General features: G+C 42.2%; 1 protein-coding gene across 4 annotated transcripts in view; it reads left to right on the forward strand.

Moving 5' to 3' along the window:
- myo5aa (myosin VAa) overlaps positions 1–15,521 on the forward strand; it is a 245,195-nt gene that overhangs the window by 201,757 nt on the left and 27,917 nt on the right. For 2 of the 4 annotated variants that reach the window (XM_059952769.1, XM_059952770.1), the window contains exons 28-30: positions 3,940–4,167; positions 5,836–5,936; positions 15,110–15,187. In XM_059952769.1, coding sequence (XP_059808752.1) covers positions 3,940–4,167; positions 5,836–5,936; positions 15,110–15,187 — 407 coding nt within the window. The remainder of the gene's footprint in view (positions 1–3,939; positions 4,168–5,835; positions 5,937–15,109; positions 15,188–15,521) is intronic. The other 2 variants (XM_059952771.1, XM_059952772.1) reach the window with 1 other exon arrangement.

Genomic DNA, 15,521 nt, shown 5'->3' on the forward strand with positions numbered 1-15,521 from the left:
GCACTTGCTTTTTTTTTAACTGTGTAAAGTGCAATCAGCATTTGTCATCTTTTAAATATTAGACCCAATGGCACTTGTAACATCACTTACATACACCACTCCCTGTGGTAGGTTAGTTAGTGTGATGATGTATGCTATAGTCTAGGCAGTTACTGTCCTTGATGGTCTGTCTGTGCTTGATAAATAAATGAGTCATTAATTAACTCAGATCTACAATACAATGATAATCTTTTGTCAGGCTAGTTTCTACATCTTATGAAAAGACATCAGCCTGAAATACTAGCTCTGCCACATTTTCTACTGCACACTACCTTGTCCTCTGCGTGATTCCAGCAAGTTTCAAAATAACCCAAATTCTACAATATTGAAATACATTTAAAAGCAGAAGCAAGCACAAATGTGCAAAGTGCTAGTAGATCTCCACAGCTTCTGTGGAAATGAATTAAAAAGTCATATTTTCGAGTTGAGGTCCTTCATCAGGACTGGGCAGGAAGTGCGGTCTGGCTTCTTTCACCTTCCTTTCCAGTCCTGAAATGTCAACAGTTCACCAAGTTATTCAGTCACTATGATGTGTTATATATGAGGTATTGCACCAATCCTTGTATCATAGGACAATGATATTTTGACCTCTGGATTTGTTGCCAGCTCCCATAGCAACCCCATTTCTTCACTCATTTTCCCTTTAATCTATTCTCTCACTTCACTAGCAACTAGCAGCACGAGAATATGGGTTAGAATAACTTCTGGGATTGCCTACCAACTAGAGAGCTCGATTTGTCCAGTGGGTTTGTAGATTCACAATTTGTACATTTGAATCATGAGATTCTTAAGAAGTCCAGAGCAATACATACAAATTGCTGGATGAACTCAGCAGGCCGGGTAGCATCTATGGAGTAATTCAGTCCCTCTTGTCATATCATGGTCACATGAAGCCATGGGAGCAGGTGGTGGATGGTTGTATGAGCAGCTGGTGTATATCACAAGTCCTGGGTATGCGATCACTGATGCAGGCAGACAATCTGTGAAGAGTATTGATAATGGCTGGGAAGGGGGAGGGAGATTCAAGGGGGATATTAGAGGAAGGTTTTTTCACTCAGAGAGTGGTTGGTGCGTGGAATGCACTGCCTGAGTCAGTGGTGGAGGCAAATACACCAGTGAAATTTAAGAGACTATTAGACAGGTATATGGAGGAATTTAAGGTGGGGGGCTATATGGGAGGCAGGGTTTGTCGGCACAACATTGTGGGCTGAAGGGCCTGTAATGTGCTGTACTATTTATGTTCTATGTACCTGTCTTGTAAAGACACTGCCCAGAAGAAGGCAGTGGCAAACTACTTCTGTAGAGCGTGGTCATGGATGGAGAAAAGAATAAGAAGAGTTTATTAGCGGATTAAAGGTAGATGGAAGGCTGATCCCCCACATCATGTGACATGGCGCATCGTGATGATGATGTTAGGAGAAAGGCATTGTTAAACTGGAAGAGAGTGCAGAGACGATTTATGAAAACGCTGTTAAGACTTGAGGGCCTGAGTTATAGGGAGAAGGTGAGCAGGTGAGGACTTTATTCTTTGGCGTGTAAGGGTTTGAGGGATGGCCTTATAGAGATGTATAAAATGTTGGGGACATAGATAGGGTGAACGTACATGGTCATTTTTCCAGGGATGGAAAACTGTAAACCAGAGGATATAAATTTATGATGGGAGGGGAAAGATTTAAAAGGGACCAAGGGGCTCCTTCTTCACACATTTGTATATGGACTGAGCTAAGAAAGTGAGACAGGTACAATAGCAGTGTTCAAAAGACATTTGGATAAGTGCGTGGATAGTAGAAGTTTAGAGGGATCTGGTCCAAACCCAGCAAATGGGACTAGTTTGGTGGGTCCCACGGTCAGCATGGACCAGAGGGGCTGAAGGGTCTGGTTTCTGTGCTGCTTTACTCTATGATGTTGTTTATGGGAACTTGTTCAGCGTCTGTCTGTTGCCATGTTTTCAGTATTGTATTTAATCAATAATTCATTTGCTATGAAGTGCTGTGGTGTCCTCTGTGGTATTAGATAGTAATGTATAAATAAATTTCTTTTTGTTTTAAATAATAGATATATTTAAAAAAAAGCTCATTCTATATGCCTCTAATCTAGTCTGACTAAACTAATCCGCTTTTGATTTTAAAATTACTCAGTCTTTGCTGGGTTCCAAATTTTCAGACTTTTGAAAAACGAATGAGATTGTTCAGACCGAGCAGCTGCCAAGCGAGTGGGAAGTAGAGTGGTTGGTTTGAATCCCATCTGGCTTGGGTGCCAGGGTGGGTGCGTGTCTGTGGCACAGTGCCAGTTCGAAGGTGGCGTTTCCACGGCTCTCCGCACAGTGGTGTTTCTGAAGGTAGTCTGCCATCTGGTGGCAGCAAGCCAGATTTCCACTGGTGTCTATTGAATGTTGACTGGCCGAGAGAGTGGACGTGGAGAGGATGTTTCCTATAGTGGGGAAGTCTAGGACCAGAGGGCACCGCCTCAGAATAGATGGACGTCCCTTTAGAACAGAGATGAGGAGGAATTTCTTCAACCAGGGGATGGTAAATCTATGGAATTCATTGCCCCAGATGGCTGTGGAGGTCAGGATACTGGGTATTTAAAGCAGAAGTTGATAGGCTTTTGTTAAGTAAGGGCATCAGAGGTTACGGTGGGAAGGCAGGAGAATGGGATTGAGAGGGATAATAAATCAGCCATACTGGAATGGTGGAGCAGAATTTGCCAAATGGCATAATTCTGCTACTCTCTCATGACCACACCAGTTCTACGTTATCCATCAGGGACAGGGGCATTGTCTTCCTACAGGTTACCGTGAGACGCTCCCTTATTAATTACTACAACAACAATGTAAATGTACTACAACCATTAGCTGAAAATAAACACGCAGTGCATCTGCAGCACGGAGCAACACGGAGAAAATGCTGGAGGAACTCAGCAGGTCAGGCAGCATCTATAGAGAGGAATAATGGAAGTTTTGGGCCGAGACCCATCATAAGGACTGGAAAAAATGGGGGAGAGAGGAGGAAAACCTCAGGGTAGGCAGAGAGACTTTGCTTTCTGTAGCAGAGGACGAACTTTTCATTATGTCCTGCTGCTGAGGTATGAAGTATGATTGTATGAGGAATGAGGTATGGTTGTATGAGGTCCTGCTGCTAACGCCTGGTTCTTTGTGTATTCTAGTTGGCCCTTAAATGGCAGACAGCAGGCTCTGAACCACCTTTCAGCACTGGTTCTGTTTGTGTTTCTTGGACAGTAAAAGAAACTCAAGGTCATTATGCTCTGGGTGAATGGGTCTTTGTATCTAAACAACATCTGATACATGAACACTAGAGGACCTGCAAATGCTGGAGGACGTCAGCAGGTCAGGCAGTATCTATGGTGGGGAATAAACGATCGGCATTTCAGACCGACACCTTTCTTCGGGACTGGAAAGGAAAGGGGGAAGAAGCCAGAATAAGAAGGGAGGGGGGAAAGGGAGAACAGCAAGCTAAGCAAGTGCCTTCTTTCATACGTCACTATTCCTTACAGGGCCTGTTTCTGTTTGCTCTACCTTGATTTCTGATCTCCAAACATTTTCATTAGGCCATTCGAACCCCTTCTATCACAGCTACTAAATGGATTCGTAATTGATTAGTGAAAATCCTTATTCTACTGTATATAAAAACACAAGAGCATTCAAAATCCTTCAAGTGTATTTGAAATTGCCAGTAGACTTGTGTTGAAACTTCAACAATAAGTGTCTGTAAAATCCCTTCTATCCACTTGTGAATGAAGAATTAGCAGTATTTATTTTGTACTGATTTGTACAAGATTATCAAGCCCTCAGATATAGGAACTAATTTCAGGGGACTTTCGAGTGTTTATCCAGAAGAGAAGAGGATTACTTTGTGTGTGTGTCTGTGCTTTGACTCACAGAGGCAAGAGTTGGAGTCGGAGAATAAGAAATTAAAGAATGAACTGAATGAGTTGCACAGAGCCCTGACGGACAAAAGCACCCCTCAGGCCACTGCCCCCGGTTCTCCTGCCTACAAAGTTCTGCTTGACCACCTGAATGCAGCGACAGAAGAGCTGGAGGTTCGCAAGGAGGAGGTTCTCATTCTCCGGTCCCAGCTGGTCAGCCAGAAGGAAGCCATGTCTTGCAAGGTACCTGAATATTAATCAGAAAGGAAAAACTGTGGCTAAAATCGGTTATTGCTCTACTTACTTTAAATTAGAACTTCTTATTTAACAATCCTATATTATTTTTATTTCCTTTTTCATCGTAATGTTTGAATTGTGCTTTAATGTTTGAATTCTAATGTTTTAATTCTTGTTTTCCCTCTGAACCTCGTGCTTATCTCTAGGAGAGCAAGGTAAATGTTTTCCGTAGCCTGTCTCTGTTTCGATACCTTGGTATGTTAATGAAGATGCTATTTATCCACTGCCTTGGAATGCTGGGATTACAGGCAGGGGTATTGTCCAGTTTTGGGAAGAGTGAGACAGTCACATAGCAAAGATGATCCCAGTATGCTATCCAAATCTGCCAGATTTTACTCCTGTTACTGCTCAACTTAAGTGAGCGGCAGCTCAAGAGCATTTGCAATAATCAACTACATAGGCAAGGATTGGTGCTCAACAGATCACTGGATGGGGAGGAGTGGCAGGTTTCCTGTCCTAGTGGGCTTAGATGGATTTTAAGGGCATTTCTTCAACAATGCTGATTGGCAGTAAATATCTCTTTTAAAAAATCAGCATTTAGGTACATAAATGGTTCATTACTCTGTTAGTATGAGAGTGGGGGACAGTAGTTCAGGAACTTCCGTGAGAATTTCCTTAAGGATGCACCAAAAATGGGATCCCCATTGAGGGATCAATCAGCTGAAGAAAATTCCTAGAATTTGATGCAGTCCATAGTCAAACCTGGGGTGAGAGGAACATCTGTTACGTTATTACGGACATTAATACACAGTGAAGAGGCTAGCATCAAGCAGAATGAAGACCCGTTTCCATTTTGGCTTCATGCTGAAAGTTTAAAAAGTACAGATTGTTACTAAAATTAATTTTGCAAAAAATCTATCCAGTTTAATTGGAAAAATTTTAAGAGTTTTATGTGTACTAAACAGAGTGACTTTGGAATAACAAATATTTTTCACCAAGTTGGTGTCTCAGAGATGCTTTGCTACTGTACTCTTGGTGAGGTGTTTTGAGCTCTCTAGAGAATGGTGAAAGCAATTAGCTGCAGATGCTGCAAATCCAAAGTAAAAATTGAAAATATTAGAAATGTTCAGTAGGTCAGGCAGCTCCTGTGGAGAGAGGAACAGTTAACATTACAAGAAAAGTCACTGATCTGAAACATTATCTCTGTTCCTCTGTCATCATATGGCACATAGCCTTCTGAGGATATGCAGCATTTTATGGTTTATGAAGGGAAGAGGGTACCAGAGTATATTTAACCCTAATTACTGACTTGCATGAAAAGATTTAAATAGAACTAGTGCTGCCACCTTGTGGAAGGTACTGTGTCCAACAGCTGAAACCTTGGGCAGAGGCAGAAGGAACCTATCCCATTGTACGTTTTTGGTGCGCTCTGGAAAAATGACCTTGTACCACAAACAAAGTTCAGGAGTCGCAGGAGTAAAATCAATACTTCCACCAGCACGCTTTTAGAACAGACTTAAATAATTATTACTCAGCTTCTTAGTCCTACAGAAATAAGTTTTGCTTTGTATCAGATCACTACAAAAAAAAATTCTGACTCATCACTCTTAGGCTTTTGGCTAAAGAGTGGTCCTTGTAAAAGTTGCTGGAATCCTCAGTGCGTTCTCATTTCAGGAGACGATGACAGAGCCCATGGTTCTCTTGGAGGACGTGCGGAAAATGAAGGATCAAGGAGAAATAACCCAAGCATTCCTTGGGCTCAAGGAAACCAACAGGTATTTGGCTGTTAGACAGCGATGGAGTAATTGCATGTGCTTGTGGGCCATGCCCACTTCCTCTGTCCCTCCATCTGTCATCCCACTTTCATCTGTTTATTCACTGCAGTCTGGCAACAGAGAAAATTGTAGCTATTGGGAGTGAGGTAGAACTGTCACGAGCAGAGTTGAGGCTGGAGATCTCTTCAGAGTACAATGTGTTGACTGTAGTACAGTGTAATTGAGGGAGGTAGGAAGGTTTCTTTAAACTTTTATCACAAAAACTAAAAGTATTACTTGGCTCCGCCAGTAGTTTCTATTGGAGGATACCTCATGTTATTTACCACGTATCTGGTCTTTGTTCTCTGTCAAACTGGTTGAATGGTATGAAAGTTGATGCTGTCCTTCATCCGTTAGCAAGGAGGAAATGTGCTCTGATTGGTTGAGTAACGAGCTAGTTTGATTTGGAGGAGTCTCAAGTGTTTAAACCCCAACGTTGGTTCCTGAATTTTGATCACATGACTTTAAGACAGATTTGCTTGGCTAATTTACTTGAATGGTCATGATTCGATACTATTGAATGAGACTTGGATGCCTGAAAGAAACTCCTCGGGGTTAAACTTGGGCAGGAGATCTGCAACTTAATTAAAATGCTGGTTTGTCCTTCTCTGTTTGGCGGATTCAGAGTGAAGTTCAGTGTCTATTTATTTAGATGTCAGTCTGTCACTCATTAATGCGAGATGACTCCTTGAGTAATTAGTGTCAGTGAAAATAAATTGAGGCTGTGGTTTATAATGCAAAGCCTGTGTAATATTTGTGACCAGAGCCAAGTGTATCAGTATTGTTGCTCAATGAGTTGTTTTGCCAGAGTCCAAACACTGCTCCCAGGATAACTTCAGAGAAGGACACGAGATGAGACGGGATATTTTTGCAGTGGGTAAATAAGTAAGCTGGTAGAAAAGTGGGGTGGTGGGGTGGAGATGCGTTTCTATCAAAGAAGGTGCAAACCCACATTCTGAGAGTCTGAAGTTTACCCCAGCCCCAAATTTTTACTTAGACCAGCCTGTGAAGGGTTAATAAAATTGCAGAAGTCTGAACCATTAATTCAGAGGCATAAGTTCAGGTCTTACCATGGCTGCTGGAACTTTAATTTTAAGCACTTAAATAAATTTGCAATGTGATTTGCTCACAGAAAAGGCATAGCAACATCTGGCTATTTGAAATTGATAATAAATGCAGAACTTTCGGAACAATTAAGTTAATATCTAAACTTTAATAAAAACAGTGGCCTTATATGCTACTTCAAACAGCATAGTTACTAGAGTTAAGATAATGGTATCTAAATTTTCTACAGTAATGCTTAATGCCTAACTAATGAAGCCATTGCTAAACTAGATTTTAGAAGAAAAGTGTTGCCAGTGATTTGCATGAATAGCGATGGCGTTGTGTTGCATTTTTAAAATACTGTCAGATGAATTCAATAATCTTTGCACTTTCTTTAAACTTCTGTAATTAAATATGTAAGAATAGATTTTGGAGGATAATTTCAAAAGAAATGTAATTATTATTGGGAAAGTTTAAGTGTTCAGATTTTGAGAAACTTGTGACCAAAAATGGACTTTGTCTGCTAACTTCAATTTACTAATTTTTACTTCAAGTAACTAAGTGATGTATTTCAGTGATTACAGCAATGAGTTGGGAGAGGAATCTATTTACTGTATTTGGGGAAAAAACGGTTTTAAAAAAGGTAGCAGTACCAGTAGTGTAATAACTTGAATCAGATGTTCTCCTAAGGGGTTATTCCCCTAACGAGAATGCCTGTGCATGATTTTGTTTGATTTGAGGAGGCTGATTCAAGGGCAGATCAGAGGCAGGGTCCACTGGTATGGAATGAAAGATGACTGGGGATCCTTCACTACTGCAGCTTTGTCCGTCCTCGCTGCCATTATAATGTGTCATTGCCCACTGCCAGCTCCACTGGTGAAATCTTGGTTGGACCACTCTTTGTTGGGAATGTCCCCCTTGACTTTACCGCTACGGGTGACCCTACCAGGAGCCGAGTGTCAGGCGGCATTACTTTCAGAATCTCAGGAACTCACAAGCCTCTCCACTGTGACAAGGTGACATCCTCGGAGAAGAGTTTTGAAAATGACCCTGAAAGTGAGCTGTCAAAACCATTTGTAGATTTGGGCCTTGGCAAGATTTGTGTGCCTACAAAGTCATCCTCCATTGACAGCGGCAAACATAATTTGGTCGTGGCAAAGTGTCCCACACTTTATTCCAGAAGCAAGAACAACCTGCAGACGGGGTTAGCCAAAGCTTTCTGTGTTACTGATAGGGGATGGATTTCCAACCAAGAATGTGGCAAGATAGCAGAGACTACAGATGCTGGATATCTGGGTCAACTGTCACAAAATGCCAGAAAAACTCAGCGGGTCAGGCAGCATCTGTGGACAGAAATGAACAGTCGATGTTTCAAGCTGAAACCCTTGGTTAGGTTGAGCAATAAGGGAAATGAATGTTGGTGAAGTTCTCACCCTGAAACACGGGCTGTTATTTTTCCTTCATAGATGCTGCCTAACCAGTTCAGTTCGTCCAGCACTTCCTGTTGTTGAAGGGTGTGGAGAGTATTTTTATAGAATCCATATGACTTGGCTCAGTTCTTGAAATGGTTTGTACTTTGCCAAATCTCACATTACTCACTGCAATGAAATCTTGCTTGCTAAGGGAATCTTTGATAACCAGTTTGGTCTGTTTCCAGTTGTAATTTGGAGAACTGTACTTTGTGCTTTCTGGTGAATACCTTTAGAGGTAGCTAAGCAGGAAAGAACTATTATCCTCATGACTCGTGGGGAGACTGATATCATTGAATAAAGTCCTGTAGGATCTTGTGTAGAATGGCGCAGGGTGGGTATGTGTCAGCTACCCAAAGTTCACTGCAGACATACTTAAAGCCCCATTTTGTGCCAATCTTTGGCTATTTGAGTCTCTACTGAATCCCAGGGAAAGAATCAGATTCCGGTTTCATATCACTGACATGCGTAGTGAAATTCGTTGTTATGCAGTGGCAGTGTATTGCAATACGTAATAATAAAATTGTAAATTATGGTAAGAAGTACACATAGGGTAAGAAGTGTCTATGAGTTCAGTGTCCATTCAGAAAACTAATGGCAGAGGGGAAGAAGCTGTTCCTGAATTGTTGAGTGTGCGCCTTCAGGCTTCTGTACCTCCTTCCTGATGGTAGCAATGAGAAGAGGGCGTGTCCTGGGTGATGGGGGTCCTTAATAACGGATGCCACGTTTTTGAGGCATCGCTCCTTGAAGATGTCCCGGGATGCTGGGGAGGCTAGTGCCCATGGTGGAGCTGACTGAGTTTACAGCTTATTTTGATCCTGAGAAGTAGCTCCCCCCCCCCCCCCACTGCTCCAATACCAAACAGTGATGCAGCCAGTTAGAATGCTCTCCATGGTACACCTGTAGAAATTTGCGAGTGTCTTTGGTGACATACCAAATCTCCTCAAACTCCAAATGAAATACAGTCTCCATCATGTGGCTTTTGTAACTGCTTCAATATGTTGGGCTCAGGATAGAGATGTCGACACTCATGAATGTGAACTTGCTCAGCTTGTTCCACTTCTGATCCCTCCGTGAGGACGGGTCTATATTCTCTTGTCATCCCCTTCCTGAAGTCCACAATCAATTCTTCGGTTTTACTGACGTTGAGTACAAGTTTGTTGCTGCGCCACTGTTCAGCTAGTTGATGTACCTCACTGCTGTATGACTTTGGTCCCTTTAGTAAACCCATCAGTCCCTATATTCCCTCCTATTTCTGTGTACCCCTGGAACTTACTCTCTTTCACATATTTCCATCAACCTGCCTTTGCCTTAGTTAGGTTAATGGCAATCTATAATCGATCAATATATCAGCATGTTTCCAGGATATGGGTTGAAACTGGGGCGTGTAGGTGAGACCCGTGCATTTACTGAGAAGAGCATGCGAACTCTGTACAGATAGTATCCAAGGTCAGGGTCAAACCAGGGACCCTGAAGCTGGGTGATAGCAGCACTATCGGCATCATTCGTCCAAGATTGTGTCATAGAAAAGTAGAGTGCGGAAGCAGGCCCTTCAGCCCATCCAGTCTGTGCTGAACCTACCTACTCCCAGGACCCTAGCCTTACACACCACTATCACCCATGTACCTATCCAAACTTCTCTTAAACATTGAAATTGAGCTCACATGCACCACTTGCGCTATTTCCAGCCCATTATATTAAGGACATTTGCGATATTTCCACTAATACCCTAATTATTATGGGGCTAGTTAACATCCCAATTTCTGAAGGACTTTCAGACTATGATTCTGGAAAAGGGAGCCTACTGTGAAATTACTGGTCTGACGTGAGCTACAGTTTCAAGTTGATTAAATTCTCTTGCTGCCCGTGACTGAATGGTGATCTCCCTTAATTTTATAATATGGATTTTCTAGAGGACTTGAGCCGGCTGGTAGTGTAGTGGCATCTGTGCTGGAGTTCGGAGCGAAGGCTCCGGAGTTCGAATCCAGCCGGCCCCCTTGCACGCTTTCCATCCGTGCTGGGTTGAGCGTCGAGCTAGCAACTCGGCCTCGTAAAAACAAGAAAGCTGCTAAAAAAAAATGGCATCCTGATGACTCCACTCAGAGTTAAGGGCTTTCTTCTTCTTCTTAGAGAATTTGAGCTTTATTTGGCTATTCACTATGGATAGGTATGTTCATAAAAATCTGGACAGGAATAGGTCTACATCCACTTGAATTTACTTCATGATTGAATAAGCATATAACTTATGTGACCATGGCCTCAGCTCCTGTGACACATGAAGACAATCTGCAATTCTAACCCTGTATATCATGAAGTACTACAGAACAGAAACAGGCCCTTTGGCCTATTTAGTCCTTGCCTGGTCCCATTGCCCCACATCTGGACCATAGCCCTCGATATATCTCCTACCAATATACTTCTCCAAGCTTCTCTTAGTTGTTGCAGTTACACCTGCACCCATATGTTTGCTGACAGCTCGTTCCAAACCCACACCAACCTCTGAGTGAAGTTTCCCCTTAAATGTTTCACCTTTTACCCTTAACCCATGACCTCTAGTTCCAGTCTCACCTAACCTCAGTGGGAAAAAGTCTGCTTGTATTTACCCTATCTATACCCTTCGTAATTTTGTACACCTCTATCAAATCTCCCCTCATTCCCCTGTACCTGGAATCTGTTCAGTAGTTCAGAATCTGGAGTGGAGATTTGCAAAGATTCCTGACCATCCACAAGCAGAAATTGTTTCTAATCCCATCTTAAGTTGGGCCACTCATTCAATTGAAACCATACTCTCTGGATCCAGATCCTTCAATGAAGGGAAATAGTCTCTCAGCATCTATTCCTTCAGTCACCTTCAGGATCTGAAATGTTTCAATAAAATTGCCTCTCTTCCAAACTCTGTCCAGTAAACATGGAGTAAGTTGGTGATAAATGCAGCTTTCTAATTCAAGTATAACGATGAGAGGAATTTGCAAAAGTGTTTTTCTCTGTGTGAAATTAAATTTATCAGTAAATATTAAGACCCTGATTTGTTTCCCCTCTTACTGTTAACTTCAGATGAGTTCTGCTAATCTCAAACAAAAGTGAAAGGTTTGCCTTTTATCACAGCTCGTCCCTGCCTTTGCGACAACTGAACTAACATTGTAAATGTCTGTGATGCTTCACTCCCAGATGAGCCCAACACCTTTAGTGCACACATTGAAAGGGAGAAAAAACTACATCTGTGCAAATCCCTGTAGCATCTGACAACCCTGCGATCTCTGTCCCAGAGGCCGACGTCAGAACATCTTTCAAGAGGGTGAACCCTGGCAAGGTCTCTGGAACGAGAACTCCTGCTGATCTCAGACTTCTGAAACAATCATCTAATGCACATCTCTTCCCATTCATTCTACCTCCTCTATTACTTAGCATTTCTAATAACGCTTCAGGTGGAATTTTTGAAGCGCCATCTTCACAAGAATGTAGTTGTGTGGAATTCTTATGTTATTTGCTTAAGTTTCAAGAGCTTTCAATAGGTACGTTTAACGTCAGAGAAATGTATACAATATACATCCTGAAATTCTTTTTCTTCGCAAACATCCACAAGAACAGAGTGCCCCAGAGAATGAATGAGTTAAATGTTAGAACCCCAAAGCCCCCCCGCTCCCCTCCCACACATTAGCAGCAGCAAATCAACAACCCCACCTCACCCACCAGCAAAAAAGCATCAGCAACCTCCTCCCCCCCCCCCTGCAGCAAGCACTTGAGCGTGCAGCAAAACGTCAATAAAGACACAGACGCAGTACCCCAAAGACTAGACGCTCACCCGGTAATTGGAAAATTGCCACAGGCGCGCGCGCTCTCTCTCTCCCTCTCTCTCTCTCTCTCCCTCTCTCTCCCTCTCTCTCCCTCTCTCTCCCTCTCTCTCCCTCTCTCTCCCTCTCTCTCCCTCTCTCTCCCTCTCTCTCCCTCTCTCTCCCTCCCTCCCACCCCCCCCCCATAACAAAGCAACTTGCCGACTTAAGAACTTACGGTCTTAAAATTCTGTTAAGTTTTCCTATTTAGGTTAATTCGTGGTATTATAATGCTAAAAAGTGGTTTCCTTCATTTCGGGGTTGTGTTGTTGAGCCGTACGTATCAGCACGATTCCACGTCGTGTATCAGCCTGGTATAAGAGTAAAGGAGCTGTAGTTAGGGTCGGTGCCTCGGCTAAGGGAAGGGAAAACCCAACTAGGATTCCTCAATGGAGGTGTACAAATATCAGGTTAGGATTAGTATTTGCCTGGCGTGCTGGCCTGCTGACTCTTACTGTCGAGCTGCCCCTGTGTGAACACAAGGTGCTGCGTGTTGATTATTCAACTGTACCCAGGAAAGAATCGGAGCCCTCTGTGAAGGAATGGAGTGAAGAAAAGGAAGCATAAAATGAGGATTTTCTGACTTTATTCGGGGATAGGCTGTGTTTGCGGCATCAGTGATCAATACCAGCGTGATGCGAGTGTCTGTAAATCACACCTGCTGTCCTGGTTAGGAACTAAGCAACCTAATTCAGCACGAAGCTCCACAGGAGTAGATCAAAGATGAACTTGCATAGCGAAACAATAAACTACGTTCCTTTTCATGATGGATTAATGATTTGCTTTAAAAAGACGGTATAATGAATTGATGACCTACTTTAGAAGGCCTTCCATTTCAGAGGGGTTTGCGATAGAAAAGCAGCATCTGTTGCCTTGTGTTTGTGACTGCAGTTTGGTCGAATTAATAAGCGATCTAGTTTCATAGCAAAATAACCTGCAAGTTGATAAATATGTATAGGGTTTGCAATTTGGCTGTAGCAATCCATGGTCCGTGCTACATGATCAGGGATAAAGACAGTAGAATTTTGAACCGCAGGTGGCCTGATAAAGGTTAAAATAGGGCTGCATTTGCATCTCTAAGATTAGCTTTGTGGGCAGGCAGCATCGTGGACCCTATTGTGCCAGGGTCAGGGTGATTCTGCCCTGTAGTGGCAGGCTGCCAGTGTGTCTATGTTGGTGCATCCTAGATGCTGAATGTCAAAGTGCGATTCGCTCACTTCAGTAGGCCTGTGAAAAGCCTAAGAGAAAAAGGTGTTTGTTCAATTAGGAAAACAAGAATGTACCTTTTTTGAAACAAACAGAGTTCCTTTTTTTTCCCCAGAGTTGTTTCTGATTATATGCTTAAAGTTCTTGCTGAATTAATAGTTCATCACCTGAATTCAATTGGATCTGGAGCAGAGGGAGGTCTCATCGAGATTGAAGTATCTTTCAACCTGGTGGGATCGGGATTGATGTAGAGGAATTAGTGTGTGGATCAGGATTCAGCACTCATTTGCTGACGGTGTGGTTTGCTTTGTCGCTCTCCCAATCACACAGGATTTTAAACCTTGGTTTTAACCAATCAGCTATCAGCACTTGGACCAAGATCTTCATTTTTATAATTCTTTAATTCTGCACATCAATCTGCAAAAATATTCCAGAGTCAGAGTATGTGAAGAGGGATTCAATTGTTAGCATTCACCCTGTGCACTAAATCAGTGCTTCTTTTATTTTGTTAAACATAATGAATCTACGAGTACCTTGGAATATGGTTTTCACCTGGTGCTCTGGTTTCCTCCCACAGTCCAAGCGAGTACCAAGTAGGATAACTGGTCATTGTAAATTGTCTCATGGTTAGGCTAGGGTAAATTGGGGTTGTTGTGGGTTGCTGGGCAACACGACTCCAAGGGCCAGATGGACTTTTACCACGCTGTATCTAAATAAAAAATAAATATCTTGATTTAAACAATACAGAGAATCTGAAATTATAAATAAATCCTGATATTTTAACAAAACCAAGATGAATTTATCTTTTTGCTCAGGAAATTATCGGAAGAAATTTACTGCTTTCCTTCCATTGTCTGTGTCAAGCTTCCTTTACCAAGGCTGCAGACACCAGCAGCAACAGAGCCTCCGTGTGGCACCAGCACCATATTATTTTCACCAAGTACAATAACGTTTCCGGGGATTATTCCCCACCCTCATCCCTTCTCGACACCTCACCCAGTACTATGATTTATGATTTAATATAAAAATAATTTACTTGACATTTGGACAGTTGCTTCCAGTTGCAGAGTAATGATCCTGGATGTAGCTGGCAATGATCTTTCTCAAACTTTGTAAAGCTCCCTTTCAGAATCCTCTGCTCGATTTTCTTTGACTTTTCCTGCCTGGCCTTTTATTCCTTTGCTTGCTTATTTGTTCCCAAAGCAAGGAGACCAGCATAATGTAAGTGAGTGAGTGTGCCTTTAATGGCTCTTTTCCACCTTGGCCCAAGCCTCTGTAATTCCCTCCTCAATGTCTCTTAGCTTCTGAACTGGGGTCTATTTTGCCTTGTGTGCCTCTGGAAGTATTTTGATGCTAAATTGTGTAAATTCAAGTCTCTGAGCATTATTAGTTAGGCTCTCATTTCAAAAGCAGAATGGAATGCAAATAGTAACCAATGTTTATTAACAATTCATGTTTTGTTGATGAAGTGTCAGTTGGTCCTAAGGTGTCTCCATTTTCTATGTCATCATCATTGTCAATAACATTTCATATTCATTCCTATTATTTGTCCCTTTTTGTGTTTGCTTTTTTTTTGTTATTGAAGGCCATCACAGGACTGCCAATTGCTGAATGAGGATGGAGAGCTTTGGATGGCTTATGAAGGGTTAAAACGAGCCAACAGGTTACCACCTTTATCCCTAGGGCCTTTAAAGATTTGCTGTTTGTCCGCACTAACCAGAGGCCTTTTCTGTGCGTAGAAATATGCTTTGGCAATTTCTTCATCTTAATGTGAGAAGTACTCAAGCTCTCGCACCTGGAGTCAGGCTTGCAGTATTAACCAGTCTTAGGCTAACAGCTAAGTTAAGTTCTCAATTATAACCAAGCGTTTTTATGTCTGCTGTATAGTAATACACACCTGCTGCTTGATGACAACGTAATCCTCTTTAATATCAGCTGTATACTGCTGTCTGTAAAATAAATGCCTTAAGAAAAGAAATGCATTCCTCATTGTGACA

The sequence above is a fragment of the Hypanus sabinus genome, chromosome 28 (genome assembly GCF_030144855.1).
Source record: "Hypanus sabinus isolate sHypSab1 chromosome 28, sHypSab1.hap1, whole genome shotgun sequence".
NCBI classification, from domain to species: domain Eukaryota; kingdom Metazoa; phylum Chordata; class Chondrichthyes; order Myliobatiformes; family Dasyatidae; genus Hypanus; species Hypanus sabinus.